The sequence below is a fragment of the Prionailurus bengalensis genome, chromosome A2 (genome assembly GCF_016509475.1).
Source record: "Prionailurus bengalensis isolate Pbe53 chromosome A2, Fcat_Pben_1.1_paternal_pri, whole genome shotgun sequence".
Classification (NCBI taxonomy): domain Eukaryota; kingdom Metazoa; phylum Chordata; class Mammalia; order Carnivora; family Felidae; genus Prionailurus; species Prionailurus bengalensis.
Window position 1 is genome coordinate 121,473,798 of NC_057348.1, and position 19,748 is coordinate 121,493,545.

The following is a 19,748-nucleotide window of genomic DNA, read 5'->3' on the forward strand; positions in this document are numbered from 1 at the left end:
ATCAAGGAGGTTATCAAAATTACATGGAAACAGATGAAATGAAAACACAGTGGTCCAAAATCTTTGGGATAAAGCAAAGGTTCTAACAGGGAAGTTTATAGCAATATAGACCTGCCTCGAGAAGCAAGAAAAATCTCAAATAAACAACCTAATTTTACACCCAAAAGGAGCTAGAAAAAGAAGAACGAAACCCAAACCCAACAAAAAGAAGGAAATAATAAAGATCAGAACAAAAATAAGTGACAAAGAAACTTAAAAAATAATAAAACAGGGCGCCTGGGTGGCCCAGTCGGTTAAGCGTCCGACTTCAGCCAGGTCACGATCTCGCGGTCCGTGAGTTCGAGCCCCGCGTCAGGCTCTGGGCTGATGGCTCAGAGCCTGGAGCCTGTTTCCGATTCTGTGTCTCCCTCTCTCTCTGCCCCTCCCCCGTTCATGCTCTGTCTCTCTCTGTCCCAAAAATAAATAAATGTTGAAAAAAAAAATTAAAAAAAAAATAATAGAACAGATCAATGAGACAAGGGGCTGGTTCTTTGAAAAGATCAACAAAATTCATAAATCTCTACCAAGACTCATAAGAAAAAAAAAAAAGAGCAGACCCAAATAAACAAAATCACTAATGAAAGAGAAATAACAACTGATACCACAAAAATACAGTTACAGACAGTTGTAACAGAGTATTATGAAAACCTACATGCCAAAAAATTGGATAACCTAGAAGAAATGGATAAATTCCTAGATACAAATAACCAACCAAAACGAAAGCAGGAATTAATAGAAAATTTGAATAGACCAATTACCAGCAATGAAATTGAATCAGTAATAAAAAAAACTCCCAATAAACAAAAGTCCAAGACCAGATGGTTTCACAGGTGAATTCTACCAAACATTTAAAGAAGAGTTAATACCTATTCTTCTCAAACTATTCCAAGCAATACAAATTAATTCTATGAGGCCAGTATCACCTTTATGCCCAAACTAGATAAAGACACCACAAAAAAGAGAACTAGAGGCCAATATCTCTCATGAATATGGATGCAAAAATCCTCAACAAGATATTAGCAAACTAAATCTAACAATACATTAAAAAATCATACCTCATAATCAAGTGGGATTTATTCCCGGGATGCAAGCGTGGTTTAATATTTGCAAAACAACGCGACGCATTACATCAATAAAGAAAGAATAAAAACGATATAATCATTTCAATGGATGCAGAGAGAGCATTTGACAAAGTACAACATCCATTTGTGATAAAAATCCTTTGCAAATTAGGTCTGGAGGGAACATATCTCAACATAATAAATTCTTACATGAAAAACCGAACATCATACTTAATAGTGAACATCATATTTAACAGTGAACAGCGAACATCATATTTAATAGTGAAAAACTAAGAGCTTTTCCCTTAAGGTCAGGTCAGGAACAAGACAACGATGTCCACTCTTACCACTTTGATTTAACATGGTATTGGAAGTCCTAGCCACAGCAATAAGACAACATAAATAAAAGGCATCCAAATTAGTAAGGAAGAAGTAAAATTCCCAGTTGCAGATGAGATGATACTGTATATAGGAAACCTAAAGACTCTACAGAAAAACTACTAAAACTGATAAATTAATTCAGTAAAGTTGCAGAATATAAAATCAAGGTACAGATATCTGTTGCGTTCCTATACACTAATAATGAAACAGCAGAAAGTGAAATCAAGACAACAATCTCATTTACAACTTCACCAAAACCAACAAAATATCTAGGAGTAAACTTAACCAAAGAGGTGAAAGAACTGTACACTGAAAACTATAAAACACTGATTGATAAAAGAAATTCAAGACAATGCAAAGTGGAAAGATAGTCCATGCTAATGGGTTGGAAGAACAAATACTGTGAAAATGTCCACAATGTCCAGAGCAATATACACATTTAATGCAATGCCTTTCAAATACCAACAGCGTTTTTCACATAACTAGAATAAACAATCCTAAAATTTGTATGGAACCAAAAATCAAACAAACAAAAAACCCCAAAAAAACCCCAAAACCCAAAACCCAAAAACCAAAACAACAACAAAAAGAAACCAAACCCAAATAGCCAAAACAATCTTGAAAAAGCAAAGCAAAGCTGGAGGCATCATAATTTTGGACTTCAAGTTATATTACAAAGTGGTGGTAATCAAAACAGTATGGTACTGGCATAAAAATAAACATATAAACCAATGGAGTAGAATAGAAAACCCAGACATAAACCCACAATTGTATTGGTCAATTAATCTTTGACAAAGTAGAAATGAACATACAATGGGAAAAAGATAGTCTTTTCAACAAATGGTATTAGGAAAACTGGACAGCTACATGCAAAAGAATGAAACTGGACCACTTTCTTCCACAATACACAAAAATAAACTCAAATTAGATTTCAATGTGAGACCTGAAACCATAAAAATCCTAGAAGAGAGCACAGGCAGTAATCTCTTATTGCTCATTGGCATATTGCTCATTGGCATCGGCCGTAGCAACCTCTTTGTAGATGTATCTCCTCAGGCAAGGGAAATAAATGCAAGAAATAAACTATTGGGACTACATCAAAATAAAAAGTTTCTGCACAGTGAAGGAAACAATCATCAAAACTAAAAGGCAACCTACTGAATGGGAAAAGATATTTGCAAATGACATATCCAATAAAAGGTTAGTATCCAAAATATATAAAGAATTGATACAACTTAGTACCTAAAGCCCAAATAATCCAATTTAAGAAATGAGCAGAAGACAGACATTTCTTCAAAGAACACATACAGATGGCCAACAGACACATGAAAAGATGCTCAACATCATCACTCATCATCAGGGAAATGCAAATCAAAACCATAATGAGATATCACCTCGTACCAGCCAGGATGGCTAAAATAAAAAAACACAAGAAACTACAGGTGTTGGCAAAAAGAAAAAGAAACCATCTTGCACTGTTGGTGGGGATGCAAATTGGTGCAACCACTGTGAAACAGGGTATAGAAATTCCTCAAAAAGTTAAAAACAGAACTACCCTATGATTCAGTAATCACGCTATTGGGTATTTACCCAAAAAACACAAAAACACTAATTCAAAGGCGTACGTGCACCCCTGTGTTTATTGCATTATTGACAAAAGCTAAATCATGGAAGCAGCCCAAGTGTCCATCAATAGATGAATGGATAAGGAAGAGGTGATATATATATATATACAATGGAACGTTATTTAGCCACAAAAAAGAATGAAATCTTGCCATTTGCAGCAACATGGATGGAACTAGAGAATACAATGCTAAGTAAAATAAGTCAATCAGAGAAAGACAAATACCATTAATCTCACCTGTATTTGGAATTTAAGAAACAATACAAAGGAGCAAAGGAAAAAAAGGGACAAACCGAGCTTCATTAAGTTATGTGGTAAAACTGCCTCTCCTCCTAACTCACATTCTGGCCCTCCACTCAGTAGTTGTGTGACCAGAGACAAGTTGTTTATATCTTAGTGTCCTGAACCCTGAACCCATAAAATGGGAATTATTATGGAGTCCATCTCACTGGGCTGTGAATAAAATGCAGGAGATACTTAAAATGCTAACTGGTATGCAGTAAGCCTTCAATGAATATAATCTATTATTATTGTCTTGTAGATATAGTTTTTTAAGGGAAACCCTTAGGAAATTCTACTAAGGGCCATGTGGACCTATTGAAGATGCACAGCTTTGCCTTTTAGGGATAATTACTGAGGCAGCAGTGGGGAGGATGAACCAGAGCGGGGAAAAAACGGATTTGGAGACTAAAGCAGAGATTGTCCTCACATGAAAATCAATGATACATTATTCATCTAAAGAATTAAAGGTATATATATATATATAAAATTATTTCCAAAGTATACAGAATTTGAATTTTTCATAAAAATTCAAATAAAAATATATGTAAAAATTAGAATTGTTTTTCATTACAAATATTAAGCTAAATCCAAAATTACCTATCAAAGGGAAGCCAACTACAACTGTAATTAATGAGTATCAAATCTTGAAATGAAAGTTTTTAAAACACAAATTGCTTAATATTGCAGAAGCTTCTTCTGCACTTGACCTACTTATGCTAAACTGTCAGTACTTTTCCAGAACCACGTATTGGAACGGGAAGAAGAGAATATGGATTTCCATAGTAGTGGGAAAGGCAACTTCATTTTGGTGAGTCTGTCTACTCTCCTAAACTCCTGGGGTGGAACTGTGGGTCACATGGAAGGTGTGTGTGGCTGGCTTTAGCAGGAAACCCCAGACAGTTCTTTAACGTGGCTGAACCAGTTGACACTCCTCTCAGCAGTGTGGGACAGTCCCAGAGCCTTAGTTGGCATTTTCCATAATTTTCATTTGGACATTCTGGTGGGTGTGCCCAATGCTTTTTCTATAACCAACACTTATTCTTTAACGCAATATTATTAATATCCATTCTCTCTGGAAAGGGAATCCAGCTTTGCCAGCCCACCCACCTTTGGGGCAGAGGGGAGGGAGGGAGTCGTCTCTAGAAGGTCCTCAGCGGGGGCCCAAGCACAAGAGGGCAGGTGGGCTGCTGCAAGGCCATGCAGAGGGATTCTCAGCTCCACTCCCCTGCATTACCTTGTTTCCTAGTCTTTCCTCCTCTCTCTGCTTCTAGCTCTTCCACATCTCTGCTGGGTCAAACCCTGCTCACTCTGCAAAGGTTGCTCAGAACTGACCTTCTCCAAATAGCCCCTCACCTCTCCGCAGCTATTTTCTTGAGGTCGACAAGGCAAGGGCGTGGTAAGACGGGCAAATCATTAACCAAGCCTTTTGTTTCCTCATGTGAGGAACAGGAGAGCCTGAGCAACATTGAGTCTGCGTCCTAGAGTCGATGTTTTGTGAACCTTTAAGGCACTGGGAGCGCAAGAACACAAACAGAACTGTGTATTCCCGTGGGTGAGCCCCAGTGCGGTGCCCAAAGCCTATGCTTTGAAGGTCCTCGGGCGTCTCTGTCTGCAGGTCTCGGATGCGTCTGCGTCTGCGTCTTGGACTGTCCACTCTATTGGGGGGTGGCCTGACGCATCTTTGTGCAAGTCTGTTGGCGGGGTGTTACCTGAGATCCCGCAGCCCCCCCAGGCGCCGGAGGTGGAGCGAGCCCTCTCCAGGCTCCGAAGGATTGCGGGTTCTGTGTCGAATCTGCTGGCGGTCACCCACCCGGCGCGGCGTCGCGGGGTTGGAGAATGTGCGGCTGCGCGCGCGCCGCGGCGTTTACGCGGCGATTTCATCATGCTCCGGGCCGGGCCGCGCGCGCCGCTTCCGCCGCCGCCCGCCCCGGACCGCCCAGGCCCGCCGGCTCATGCCCTCTCTGCGCCCAGCGCTGCTTAGAGCCGCTCGCGCCGTGCTGCTGCTGTCGCTGCCATCCCGGCTCCCGGCCCAGCCTCTGCTCCGGCCCTGCCGACGCCTCAGCACGCCCGCCCGCGCCCCGACCTCATTCCCCGCCGCAGCCTCCCGGAGCAGCATGGACGGCACCGGGGCTGAGGAGGTGCTCGCCCCTCTCAGGCTCGCAGTGCGCCAGCAGGTACCGGCATTCTGCGTCTCCCCTCGGCCCCGGGCTCTTCTCCCTCTGGTCTGCTCCGCGTCATCCTCTGTCCTCCTCGGGCACCCGTCCACCACGCGAGTTGCTCCTCTCCTTCATCCGCTGGAAGCCCTTGGTTTCCTGGCATCTTCCTCGTCTCCCCCGATTCGGACTCAAGTCCCCGCGTGCGTCGGCCACCTTCCGTGTCGTGGACACGCGTCCTAGCCTCTGCTTGGGTGACTCCCTCGGATCCCCTTCGACATCCTGAGTCCCTCTCCTCGCGATCTGCTCTCCTTTCCCAATCCTTGTTAATGTCTGCGCCTTTCCTCTCTCCCTTGGGGCTGGGATCTGTGACCTTTGGTACTTCTCCTGGCCTAGCTCAATAACCTCAACTTCAATTTTCCAATCTCTGCAGTGTTCTTTGTGCCACCCGGGTGGTGAGGTTCCCAGTTCTTTCCCGCGAGAAGCTGTCTGTTTTGTCTTAAGACCGGACTCTTTTTTTTTTTTTTTTTTTTTTTTTGTAAATCTTCAGGATGCTTTGAACAATGTTTCCTCCTTGACACCTTCCTTCATTTAGTGCTTGGTTTTGCCGAATGATCGGCTGAGAAATAAGTTGAAGCGTGGATGTGAGGAGGTGTTGAACTTCTTTTTCTAATCATGATGTGAGTTCATCATCCTTAGCTCATCGTCCTTCGCTCCTGTCATCTTCTCTGGGTTCTTAATAGTCTTTTAGACTATTTGGAGTGAGTGAGCTTTCAGATCGTAAACCTGGGAAACTGTAAATATTGTTGGGTTCCTGGGTGAAGTCAGCCATCCTCTGTATGGAACACTGAAACTTGATTTTGCGGAAAGGAGGGAAGTTTCATGGACTGGAGTGCTTGGTAATTTAATACAGGCCTCCTTTTCCTAGGGTACTGCATGAATATTAGAATTTAGAAAGGACAAGGAAAAGATTAGTTCAAGTGGATTCCTACATCAAGTCAGGCAGAGCCAAAAGCTTGGAATAGGACCCCAGAATTGATGACCTAGGAGTAAATACCAAATAGGTTTCTCCTGCACGGGTGCCTGATGCAATAACTTCCCTTAGCTACGGAGGGTGGAACCCTCTGTCTCTCGGAAATAATTCATTGGGGCACAGTTGCCAAAAATTCAGCAAATTTTGCCACTTTGTAATGTCTGCTTCTCTCTAGTTTGAGGGTGACTGATTCAATAGTATTTTGTTTTGAAATTTCACTACAGGCTTAATTTCTTCTTATTCCTGGGGTCAGAAGGCTGTGTATGCTTATTCTCCATCTCCCTCCACCCACCCTACCCAAATAAATTAGGTGTGGTTCCTTTGTCTTTCCTGTAACTCACAATTTTTTTTCCATATCTTTTACTTGAAGAAGGAGAATACATCTAATTTGGGAAAACACACCCCCAAACCCCTCCCTCTGCCACGTTTGCCTGAAACTGCTGTGCAGATTATCCATGTGTAGTAAGACTATGGGACTAGTGTAACAGAAGTCAACTTTGATCATGGAACAACTTTCCGATGCAATTACTATTAGTGTATTGTTTATGTTAGCTTGGGGTTTTGTTTTGTTTTGTTTTGTCTTTTTGTTTTTGTTTTTGGGACTTTAAGATTTTTTTCTGAAGATGTAAGTTAGTTGATGTCAGTTCGAGTTCTTTTTCCATTTCTCTAGGACCACACATGTATCAGTTAGCTACCTGGAACTTTGAATCACACAGATTCCAGTGTCAGCTGGAAGGGAATTTAAAGATCACTTACTTAAAGCCTTTTTTTTTTTTTTTTTTTTTTTGCTTACGAGGAGATGAGACACTATCACATCTATCCATTTGACATACTTCCATTGGGAAGTTTGTGCTGTTGAAGACATTCTTGGAGTGGGATTTTTAAGGCACTTAACAACTGGTCTTGTTAGTGGCATGTGTTTTGTTTTTTTTTTTTAATTTTTGAAAAAATTTATTTTTGATAGAGACAGAGCACAAGTGGGGGAGGGGCAGAGAGAGAAGGAGACACAGAATCCAAAGCAGGCTCCAGACTCTGAGCTATCAGCACAGAACCCGCCGCGGGGCTTGAACTCACAGACAGTGAGATCATGACCTGTCTTTGAGATCATGACCTGAGGTGAAGTCGGACGCTTAGCTGACCGAGACACCCAGCTGCCCGTCATGTGTTTTATATAAATTTGCTAATCTGCTAGACTACGTAGATGCTGCTGCTTTTTCATTTGTTGATTGACTGAAATGTATTTTCCCATGGCATATTCTTAGTCATTTCCTGGAGAATTAGTTATGGAACTTGTTGGAGGGCTTCAGAGTATCTAGAAAACGCATTAGTTGTTTGATCAAGGGCACCCTAAGGCAGTTGAAGTTTTTAAAATGTTTATTATTATTATTATTTTTAGTAATCTCTACTCCCAATTTTGGGCTCAAATTCACATGCTCCCTGAGCTGAGCCAGCCAGGCAGCCCAGGGCAATTGAGTTTTAAAAAAAGGTGAGTATAAGCACAGTATGGCCAACCTTCATTTTGCCAAATAAGAGTAATTAAAAAATTTGTGTAATCCTCAGACCACCATCTGCTTTCCCCTTTCATTTTATAAAAGAAAGTATATTTTAATACAGAAAAGCACATTATAACTCAAAGAACAGTCTTTTTTTTTTTTTTTTTAAGGCTTTATTTTTTAAGTAATCTCTATACCCAGGGTGGGGCTCGAACTCACAACCTGGAGATCAAAAGTCATATGATCTACCAACAGAGTCAGGCACCCCGTTTTAAAAATTTATTTATTTGTTTTTAATATTTTAGTTAGTTAATATACAGTGCAATATTGGTTTCAGAAGTAGAATTCAGTGATTCATCCCTTACATACAACACCCCCATCACAACAGGTGCTCTTTCTTAGTTACCCCTCACCCATCACCCATCCAGCCCATCTCCCACCCATGTCCCTCCATCAACCCTCAGTGTTTTCTTTATTGTTAAGAGTCTCTTGTAGTTTGTTTTCCTTTATTCTTTACCCCCCTCCCCGTATGTTCATCTGTTTTATATCTGAAATTCCACATGAGTGAAATCATATATTTGTCTTTTTCTGATTGACTTATTTAGCTTAGCATAATACACTCTAGTTCCATCCACGTTGCAGATAGCAAGATTTTGTTCTTTTTGATGGCTGAGTAGTATCCCATTGTGTATATATACTACATCTGTATCCATTCATCAGTTGGTGGACATTTGGGCTCTCTCCATAGTTTGGCTATTGTTGATAATGCTGCTATAAACATGGGGGTGCATGTACCCCTTCAAATCTGTATTTTTGTATCCTTTGGGTAAATACCTAATAGTGCAATTGCTGGATTGTAGGGTAGTTCTATTTTTAGTTTTTTGAGGAACCTCCATACTGTTCTCTAGAGTGGCTGCACCAGTTTGCATTCCCACCAGCAGTGCAAGAGGGCTCCCCTTTCTCTGTATCCCTGTTTTTTAAAAAAAATTTTTTTTTTTCAACATTTATTTTTGGGACAGAGAGAGACAGAGCATGAACGGGGGAGGGGCAGAGAGAGAGGGAGACAGAATCGGAAACAGGCTCCAGGCTCTGAGCCATCAGCCCAGAGCCCGACGCGGGGCTCGAACTCACAGACCGCGAGATCGTGACCTGGCTGAAGTCGGACGCTTAACCGACTGCGCCACCCAGGCGCCCCTGTATCCCCGTTTTTAAGCAGCCTTTATATTTATTATTTATTAATTAATATTTATTTTTTTATATTTAATAGGTTTAGGTTTGAAAAAAAGATTAATGCATTGTCCCTTTTAATTTTTTTTTTCCTTTTTACTGTGTGTTGGAAAAACCTCTGTCTTGGAGTGTCTTGTTTGGGAACTATTGCTCTATGGCAGTGGTTCTCTGGTCTGCAAACCCTTGGTGGTCCTTAAGGTCAAAGTCAGTTTCATAATAAAACTGAGATGTTATTTTCGTTTTTTACTGTGTTGTTATTTGCACTGAAAACGCAAAAGCAGTGGTGAATATAACTGCCTGCCCTTACTGCTAATCAAATGAGGACACCAAACCAAGTCCTATTCTCTGTCATACTCTGACAGTTAAAAAAAAAAAAAAAAAGTCAGTTTTGCTTTAGAGTGTCCTTGATGGAGCAGTAAAAATTATTAATTTTATTAAATCCAGGCCTTTGTTCGTACATCTTCTTAATGTTCTGTATGACAAAATGGGAAATACACATGAAGCATACTGAAATATGATGATTGTCTCAGGAAGAACACTCGTGTGATTGAGTTGCAAGCTGACCTATCTGCTTATTTTCACAGAACACTATTTGTAAAATTCAGTTTGAGCATTCATTTTCTGGAAAATGAGTGACGTGAGTCTGTCATTTCAAGGAAACAACTGATGGTATATGTAGCCAATAATAAGATCAGGTTTTCGGTTAATTTTAGAGTTTTGGAAAACTTACCTGCTGCATAAGCTTGACAGACTTTTCTGATGGGATGAGTGATGATATTAACAAATGTACTTGTTTTGATACAGTATGAGAAACAGGTCAGTATTTAGAAGATCTACATAACTGGGTTAACATTTTCCAAATGACCAATACATGTTGTTATGGAATCAAATATTGGTAAGAGATTTATTCAGAGTCTAAGATACATCAGTGAATTTAATGTAACAGAGTATAAAAAGTTCCTTCTTATAGTTTCCAATTCCACATTGCTACTAACCTTTAAGAAACTACAACTTGTCAGAATTTTGGCATAGTCTAAAGAAGAATATTCACAATTATTTGAAAAGACTTTAAAAATTCTCCCTTAACTTATGATATTCTTTGTATACTTTACCATTAAAATGCTATTTTGCAAGATGGGCAGATACACACATCTAACTGTCTTCTATTAAGCTAGAAATTAAGGGATTTGCAAAATTACAAAACTGTCACTGTTTTTCGTTTTGTTTTGGCAAATACAGTCATTTTTACAAAAATGTTATCTTTATTCACGTTAGCACATATTGAGCTTTTATTTTTACTTTAAAAGAATTAATAACTATTTTTAAATTTGCATTTTAATTTTTTTTTGAATCGAGCCCCGCTCAGCTTTTGACTTTTTTTTTTTAATTTTATTTAAATCCAAGTTAGTTAACATGTAGCGTAATAATGGCTTTAGGAGTAGAATTTAGTGATTCACCACTTCCATGTAACACCCAGTGCTCATCCCAACAAGTGCCCTCCTTAATGCCCATCACCCATTTAGCCCATCATGCATTTTAATTTCTAATATAGCACAAATAGGTAGAAATAACCCACAATAACAAAAGCTGTTTGGGATCCTCAGTATTTTTTTTTTTTAAGTTTATTGATTTATTTTGCGAGGGGGGTGGGGAGAGAGAGAGAATGAGAATCACAAGCAGGCTCTGCACTATCAGTGCAGAACCCGATGTAGGGCTCGAACTCATGAACTGTGAGATGGTGACTTTAGCTGAAACCAAGAGGTGGTTGCTTAACCGACTGTGTCACCCAGGCACCCTGGGATCCTCAGTAATTTTTAACAGTAGAAAGGGGTTCTAAGACCAAGAAGGTGTAGAACTGATGCGTTAGGGGAATGTAAAGGGCTCAGAATGCTGCCCACAGTGCATAGTATACTCTTGGTAAATGTTAAGTATTGTTCTGAAAGGATTGTGGCTTGTTAGAGCACTAGTGTTACCAAACAAACCATTGCTGGCATGGAGCTCACATTTTCTTGGGGTTGCCAGTTTGGTAACATTTTGCACCTTTACAAGAGGATTGATGTCTTCTGAATTTGGTGAGATAGGATGATAGAGGAACCTTTTTAGTGCTTACTTGGGAGGTCTTTAATAATGATTTACTGTCTGAACCTCTTACATGTCTAATGGTGGGAATAGACATGTGAATAACATTACTTGTGTTTCAGTATTTCAAATTTTCTTTTGCTGTGATGGGGAAGATACAGGTGAAACTCTCATCTTGGTAGCAGTAAGAAGTCTTAGGGTTAAGAGCCCTGGATTTTTCTCTGCTTTGATTTTTCTGGACTGTGAGTGTACATTAAAGCTCTTGCTTAATCCAAAGGGCAAGTGAAAAGTTTATGAAGTTTTGTCAAGGATTATAATACACTTGGGAATCTGAGATGAACTCAACCCACGTATGTGTAAAGGCAGCATCTTACAAGGCCAGGAAATGTTTTCTTGTTGGGTTTTCTTGGCCAACTGAATATGCACCATGATATATATGAAGGATCCATTAAGAAGATCCGTTGGAATGATTTCTCATCTAATAGCTACCCTGCTTTATAATCAGAGGCTTTTAGTTATTAATATATGTCTTAATGGTAGGAATTTACCCAGGAACTAAGCTTCTCAAGGATAATTTAGAGATGTTGATGATATTTCATGTCAGTTTCATTCAGTACACATATAACATGCACGGAAGCACAACCCAAAATATAATTGATTGGTGAACAAAGAAGAAAGAAAAATAGTTAGAAGTTAGGACTTCTTAAGTACCTTCATTCCATGTTTAGATCACCTCCAGTTCTTTTGTTTTCAGGATTGGATCATTATAAATCACGGTTTAATTATTCTATTATTCAGAATAAACATGATTATTTCCTTTCGTCACTGCATTTTACAGATGACTAACCCAGTGGGGGAATCCTCACTCACATACTGCTTCTTTGTAATAGCTGCACTTTCTTTGATGTATGTATTCTATGCCGGACCTTAAAAGACCAAAAAAAAAGTGCTTCAAGAGAATTTATTTTAAATTCTTCCTGTCTCTACCTTTACGTGTGGCCTTGCTTGCTAGTGTTCTATGAGAAGCTCCAAAAGAAAAAGTGTATGAAATATGTGGGAGTGCTAATACTTGACATATAGGGGATAGGTATTCAGAAGAACTACTTGCTTACTTATTCAGTCATTCATGAAGAACCACCATTTGCCAACCTCTTTTCAAAACAAAGGTTTTCACAGAGTTCTTATCCTCATCAAAAAGCACTGTTAGTGAACATTTATGAGATAGGTGCTCTTGGTAGGTAGAGGAAAGGAAAAGAACCACTGAATAAAGAATAAGTCACTAGATATTGACTGAATACTAAGTGCTTTGTACTGTGCTAGGTTTAGTTTGTGATATCAATCAACAAATATTTGAGTGCCAGAATTGACATGCCAGAATTCCCATCTTAAAAGGGCCTACTTTATACTGACAGGGACAAATAAAATGTGTGTAAATAAATAAGGCACTGGATTGATAGGGTGACTTCAGTTATTGTAAGTGAAATGAAGAAGCTAAAGTTAGAAGATGACTGAGGAAGTTGCTTTAGCTGGAGAGGCCAGTACAACAGTATAAAGACTGCTAGTGTGTAATCACACCAGACTCATTTGCATATGATAAAATAAGAGGAATAACTAATTCAGTGGCTCTCAACTTTCAGACCCAGTGTCCCTTTTAACACCAGATATTTTGGAATCCCCCATTACGATCTGATAATGAAATTCATAGAAAATATCTATAAAATCTAATTAAAGTATGTGTACACATTATGTTTTAAGCGTAATACAAAGAAATAATCTATAATAAAATAATTTGTATTTCTTTTTTTAAATGTTTGTTTATTTTGATAGAGCATGCGGCATCCTGGGGAGGGCCGGAGAGGTAGGGGGAGAGAGAATCCCAAGCAGGCTCTGTGCTGTCAGCGCAGAGCCCTATTTGGAGCTCAGTCCCACGAATCGTGGTGTCATGACCTGGGCCAAAATCAAGAGTCGGATACTTAACCGATTGAGCCACCCAGGTGCCCCTAAAATAACGTGTATTTCATTGTGTAAATTCCTGGGTATGAATCCACTGGAAGTTATGCAGAAGTAAGCGAATGCTTATACCTGTACATGGATTTACAGTGTGATTGTAATGGATACACATTGATAAAGGTGTATCCTATTGGTTGCTCAGATACCACGACAACATTGCCATTGGTTACATGTTGTTTGTTTCAAATAATAACTCTTTGTAAAATTGTGAACAAAACAGTGTATAGTTTATATAGTCTTCTTTTAAATTATATTTTCCTGGCATTCCTGGAAAACTCAGTGGATGTTACAACTGGGAGAATACTTCTTATTATATGTAAGCAGAGTTAGGTTCTAGGTTCAGGTAATTATAAACATCTTTGTCACCTCCTGACCAGGACATTCTAAAGTAGAGTGAATTGCAGAGAGGGAAACTGTCACTGAAAGAGGGGAAGTAAGTGGGAGCTTAGAAGATGTCAGCAACAAGAGGAAAGGGTAATGATGGGCACTTCAAAGGAGCTTGTGTTTTAGAAGGAGGAAAGAGAAATCAGTTTGAAAGTGCAGAGAGGAGTAAGGAAGACATGATCCCATTTCCAGCCTCTGAGGATCAAAGGGCTGGGATAGAAAACTCACCCTGTAGTTGAAACAGCGTCAAGAGGGGGAACTATTGTAATGCTGGAGTATTTGGGAAATGAATTTCATTAAGTGAAGGAAGATGCTTTTGGATAAGAGGATGAACATTGTTGAAAGCATGGGGGTAGGAACAGTCACCAAACTAAGAATGCTATGTGTTTGTGAGAAGTTTACAAAGGTGGGAGAGAAATGACATGAATTAGGGTGGTTTGGGGTGAGTGTGTCTCAGTGCAGACACCTTTGGATGAGAACCAAACTGGTCATCTCTTCTAGCAATCTAGTTTGTGAGGTGTGAAAGGCGGAGTGTGGATTGAAATTTGAAACTGACCACATATTGGAGGTAAAGAAGGATAACTTGATGTTTCTTGTTTGGAAAGTGGTAGATGTTGTTAACAAATAGCAATACATAGGAGAAGGAACAAGTTTAGGACAGAGAACAATAATAATTCAGTCATAAACAAGTTGTGTTTGAAGTATTTGAAAATAACTCAGCCACAACCAAGTTCGGGTGTTTTACAGCATGATAACAGCTATCAGTTTTTGTGTGCCTGATGTTTGTTAGGTACTGTTGAAAATATTCTACTTAAATTGTTTCGTTTACTCGTTATAGCAATTCAGTGAGGTATTATCATCCTGATTTTATAGTTGAGGAAACGAGCTCAAAGAGGTTTCAGCTTGTTCAAGGTTTCACAGTTACCTGATCAGGGATGAAAAATCCACGTCTTTAATCCCTCATAAATACCATATTTTACAGACTTGTCTAGATGTGGATTTTTGTTTTCCATGTCGTTTGAATTTCATTGTGCTTCCTAAATCTGAGAATTCCTGTCTTTGAGCAATTATAGAAAAATTCATAGTCATTATCTTTTCAAATGGAACCTCTTACAGATTTTCTTTACTTTCTTTGAGAATTCTGGCTGGATAAACGTTAGACTCTCTTTTTTTCTGTGTCTCATTACCCTGTTTATATTTTTAACTCTTTGTCTCGCTGCTCCATTCCATGGATTACCCATGGCTAATTTATTTAGGTCTATACTCTTTTTTTTTTTTTTAATTTTTTTTTTCAACGTTTATTTATTTTTGGGACAGAGAGAGACAGAGCATGAACGGGGGAGGGGCAGAGAGAGAGGGAGACACAGAATCGGAAACAGGCTCCAGGCTCTGAGCCATCAGCCCAGAGCCTGACGCGGGGCTCGAACTCCCGGACCGCGAGATCGTGACCTGGCTGAAGTCGGACGCTTAACCGACTGCGCCACCCAGGCGCCCCTAGGTCTATACTCTTAAATCACTAATTCTCTCTTCTACTTTGATCTGCTATTTAACGTGTCCAGCGAGTTAATTTCTGTGATTCATTTCTAGATGATCGATGTTCTTTTTTCCCCTTTTTTTATTGTTTATATTGAAGTATATCTGACACACAGTGTTAACATAGGTGTACAACATAGTGATTTGACAGGTTTATACATTATGCTGTGCTCACCACAAGAATAACTACCACCTGTCACCATACAACACTATTACGGTATCATTGACTATATTCTCTGTGCTGTACCTTTTATCCTCATGACTTATTCATTCCATAACTAGAAGCCTGTGTCTCCCACTCCTCTTCACTCATTTTCCCCAGTCCTCACCCTCTCCCCCTGTCATCTCATGGGACCTGAACCTGTGTGGTTCTTTTTCAGGTTTCCTGATGGTGTTTGATAGTCTCTGATTTATTGCTCATGTTTTTGACTCCTTTCATTATTTTTTTAAAACCGTCTTAAGCGTTTACAAAGTGTATTTGATCATTCTAATACTTTGGAGGCTCTAATTCTGTTGTCATTTCTGCTGAGTCTCATCTATGGTGGCTTGTTTCCTCATGTGTTTTTAAATTTTGAGTTGAGTGCTTATTATTTTGGTGACCTTGATCTGTGAAAATCCTAAAAAGCCTATGTGGAAGGTCTAGACAGCAGTTACTTCTGCTGGAAACCCAAAGGCTCTATCAAGTTGACCACTTTAATTTCTCAGCTTGAAGTTTCCCAGACCGTGTAAGTAATGTTTGTTTGCTTTCTCAGATTACTTACTCCACCACATTACCCTCAGTGTTGGGATCAGTGTACAGGTGGTAGGTTGTTGGAAGTGAACAAGATATTCCAGAGAAATCAGTGAGGAAAAATTCTAACAAGAAAAGGGCAGAGGTGGGGGATGCCTGGGTGGCTCAGTCGGTTAAACGTCCGACTTCGGCTCTGGTCACGATCTTGCAGTTTGAGTTTGAGCCCCACATCCGGCTCTGTGCTGACAGCTCAGAGCCTGGAACCTGCTTTGAATTTTGTGTCTCCCTCTCTCTCTGCCCCTCCCCCATTCATGCTCTGTCTCTCCCTCTCTCTCTCTCTCTCAATAATTAAAAAAACAGGGGCGCCTGGGTGGCGCAGTCGGTTAAGCGTCCGACTTCAGCCAGGTCACGATCTCACGGTCCGTGAGTTCGAGCCCCGCGTCAGGCTCTGGGCTGATGGCTCGGAGCCTGGAGCCTGTTTCCGATTCTGTGTCTCCCTCTCTCTCTGCCCCTCCCCCGTTCATGCTCTGTCTCTCTCTGTCCCAAAATAAATAATAAAACGTTAAAAAAAAATAAAAAAAAAAACAACAAAAAAGTTAAAAAAAAATAGAAAAGGGCAGACGAATATGAGTCAGTAGTGACCCAGAAGAAATGGGGTGTCTGGGTGGCTCAGTCAGTTAGGCTTCTGACTTTGGCTAAGGTCATGATCTTACGGTTCTTGGGTTTCAGCCCTGTGTCTGGCTCTGTGCTGACGATGTGGAGCCTGCTTGGGATTCTCTCTCTTTCCCTCTCTCTCTGCCCCTCCCCAACTCACGCTCTTTCTTTCTGTCTCAAAAATAAAATAAATAAACTTAAAAAAAAAAAGAAATGGCCAGAGAAGTAGGTGGGAAAGCAATATAGTCTGTTTTTTTGTAAATAGGGGAGAGATTCAAGGGGAGGGTGGTTGATTTACTGGCTCTTCGTGTTCTCAGTACTAACCTGTTCTTTCATACTTTTTATCAATGCTTTTCTCTCCTCCTTTTCCATTTGTCCCCTCTCCCAAAAGGAAAAAGAAAGCACACTAGTACTTATCCCCTTAGAACATAGTTACTTGTATAGTAATCTGGGTTTGTGTGTTTTGCTGAGGGCACAGGCCTTCAGTTATTTATGACCTCTCACGTAATAAACATTTGAATTGCCTTATTCTTACACAGATGCTTTTTAAAAGGCATGCTTAAAAACACATTCAAAACTTTTCTTGACTTCTGAAACCAGTCCTGACTATACATTCTCTTTGTTGGTCAGGGAGATCTTGTACGAAAACTGAAAGAAGATAAAGCACCCCAAGTAGATGTAGACAAAGCCGTAGCAGAGCTCAAAGCACGGAAGAGGGTCCTGGAAGCAAAGGTGAGTCTTGGGATCCTAAAATAGGAACGTAAATTGGTCTAGGATTGTTAATCTGTCAGGGTGGGAAAGACCTAGAAGAGTGTCTGAACAAGTATCATTTGCTTTATCTCTATTTATCCAGAATGCCTTCTCCTCCCCCGCTACCCAGCAGACTTCTCATCCTTTCAAATTGCATCTCAACATGTCACCTTTTCTACGAAGCCTCCCTGACTTCTGACCTCCCCCTCCCCCAAATGCTAGACTCAGTATGCTCCGTGAATTTCCCTGGAAGGCATTGTGCTCACTCTTCTTTATGAATTCTTCCATGCCTGTAAATAGTGGTTTTGTGTTAAATTTTTTCTTTTAAGGAAAAGGTATATCCATCTAATACTTGCTCCCAAATCTTTCAAACAATAAATCTCCCATCACCAAATTGAAATCGTGTGGAATTCTAATTCATGATCTTCCTACTGTAATCCACTAAAAATTCAGACATTGCTTATCAGTATCTGCATCTAAGTAAGCTTAGTCTTGTAATCTTGGAAATGATCATATACTTTGCTAAATAATTAAGTAAAGGTACCTTTTCTGTAACTCAAAGGGGGAAAAAACCCTAAGGTTTCTATTTTTTTAAGGTATCAAAATCTTGTCTGATAAATTTTATATTGAATTTTGTTGAGGAATAAACTGAATTCACATATATAAATTCATATTTCCACTCACCCCTCCAGTCACATGTTTTCTATTTAAAAATCCCTTACAGGAGCTAGCATTACAGCCCAAAGATGACATTGTAGACAGAGCAAAAATGGAAGATACCCTGAAGAGGAGATTTTTCTACGATCAAGCTTTTGCTATTTATGGAGGTAGGGGATTAATGATAGAGCAGTTATGTTGTTGGTGGCTTTAATATGTGTTTAAATCAAAAACATGGCTTTTCAATTGATACCTAATTGTATCAGGTCACGTAAAACAGGATATTTTGCTTTTGTTCCTTTAAAGTTGGCCATTTGGTGTAAAATCTGTTTATGTCTTTCCACCCTACTTATTCTTAAAGACTGCATTTTTCCATTAGGATGTAGGGAATTGGTAGGGGCCCAGGTATTAAGCACTTAATATGTCCATGTACCTATCAGATAGACTCTTCTTTGGAGCACTCGAGGGCCATTGTAACATTGGCCGGCTGTACTGTGCACCTCCACACAAGGGCAGTGATAAGCCAGGGTCCCCCAGATTATTCTTTATGGCAACTGCCAAGAGAAAACGTTCTTCACAGGTATGTAGATAAATCTCTATAATTTTATTTGCCTATCTGCCTATCTGTAGGCAAATATAATTACTGATTAAATGTGTAGTGGTGTTTTTTAGTTAGTGGAGATCATTGCAGTAGTATTAGACTTTTAGTACTTTGCCACTGAAACTTGATTCAGGTTTGGCTAAGCAGATCTCTAAATGTTTAACTTCTTAAGGTTTAAATATAGTGGCTCATATACCCAAGATTAAGTATAGTGGCTCATATACCCAAGAATAATTTAGAGAATTGGGTGCTAAAATATTAGGTCATTGTTACCAGCTGCCGCAACAAGTTATGTCTATGGCACAAAACTGTAATCTGCTTTTTCATTCTGTTTCTCACATATGGAGGAACATCATTTGCTTTTAGTTTTTTTCTAAACCTACTTGGAATTCTTAATGTGTAAATACAATAAATGGAGTATGAGCTTTTAAATGTTACATCTGTTAGCTAGCTGGAAGTAAGACTCTTCAGTATTGAGGGATTCGAATTGCCGACTTTAATACCTTTTTAGGGAGTATGTGAAGTCTTACAGTTTCTTGTGTCTTTTTGCTTTCATTTGCTTAGAGTGACAAGTTAAAGTCCACGTTTTACTCATTCATATTTTATAGGCGTTAGTGGTCTGTATGATTTTGGGCCAGTTGGATGTGCTTTGAAGAACAATATTATTCAGACCTGGAGGCAGCACTTTATCCAAGAGGAGCAGATCCTAGAGATTGATTGTACTATGCTTACTCCTGAACCAGTTTTAAAGTAAGATCTCTACTTTGGGGGCTGAAATTCTTTAGTAATGCATATTTAAGTAACTTCTCCTGATTACAAAAACTACCCATATTCACTATAAAAATCTGGAAAATAAAGACAAACAAAATACATACCTAATGTCCATAGACAGCCATGTTAAAATTACTGTATTTATTCTTACTGTGTTCTTTCTCTGGAAGTCCCTGTATATACATCAACATTAGCAGCACACTGCTTTTTTCATGTAATGTAGGTGAACATTTACTTACATCGCTAAATGTTCTTCTAAAGCGTTTTTAATGACAGCATAGTATTC

The 19,748-nt window shown here is 39.5% G+C and overlaps 1 protein-coding gene and 1 long non-coding RNA gene across 4 annotated transcripts in view; one reads left to right on the plus strand and one right to left on the minus strand.

The window, feature by feature from the left end:
• The window catches only part of LOC122488066, a 35,931-nt gene extending 30,743 nt beyond the window's left edge, over positions 1-5,188 (minus strand). For all 3 annotated transcript variants that reach the window (XR_006298554.1, XR_006298555.1, XR_006298553.1), the window contains exon 1: positions 5,097-5,188. This is a non-coding gene — a long non-coding RNA (uncharacterized LOC122488066). The remainder of the gene's footprint in view (positions 1-5,096) is intronic.
• Positions 4,830-19,748, plus strand: part of GARS1 (glycyl-tRNA synthetase 1) — a 44,880-nt gene continuing 29,961 nt past the window's right edge. Inside the window, exons 1-4 of the mRNA XM_043589191.1 lie at positions 4,830-5,561; positions 17,314-17,415; positions 18,158-18,260; positions 19,300-19,441. Coding sequence (XP_043445126.1) covers positions 5,010-5,561; positions 17,314-17,415; positions 18,158-18,260; positions 19,300-19,441 — 899 coding nt within the window. The 5' untranslated portion in view covers positions 4,830-5,009. The remainder of the gene's footprint in view (positions 5,562-17,313; positions 17,416-18,157; positions 18,261-19,299; positions 19,442-19,748) is intronic.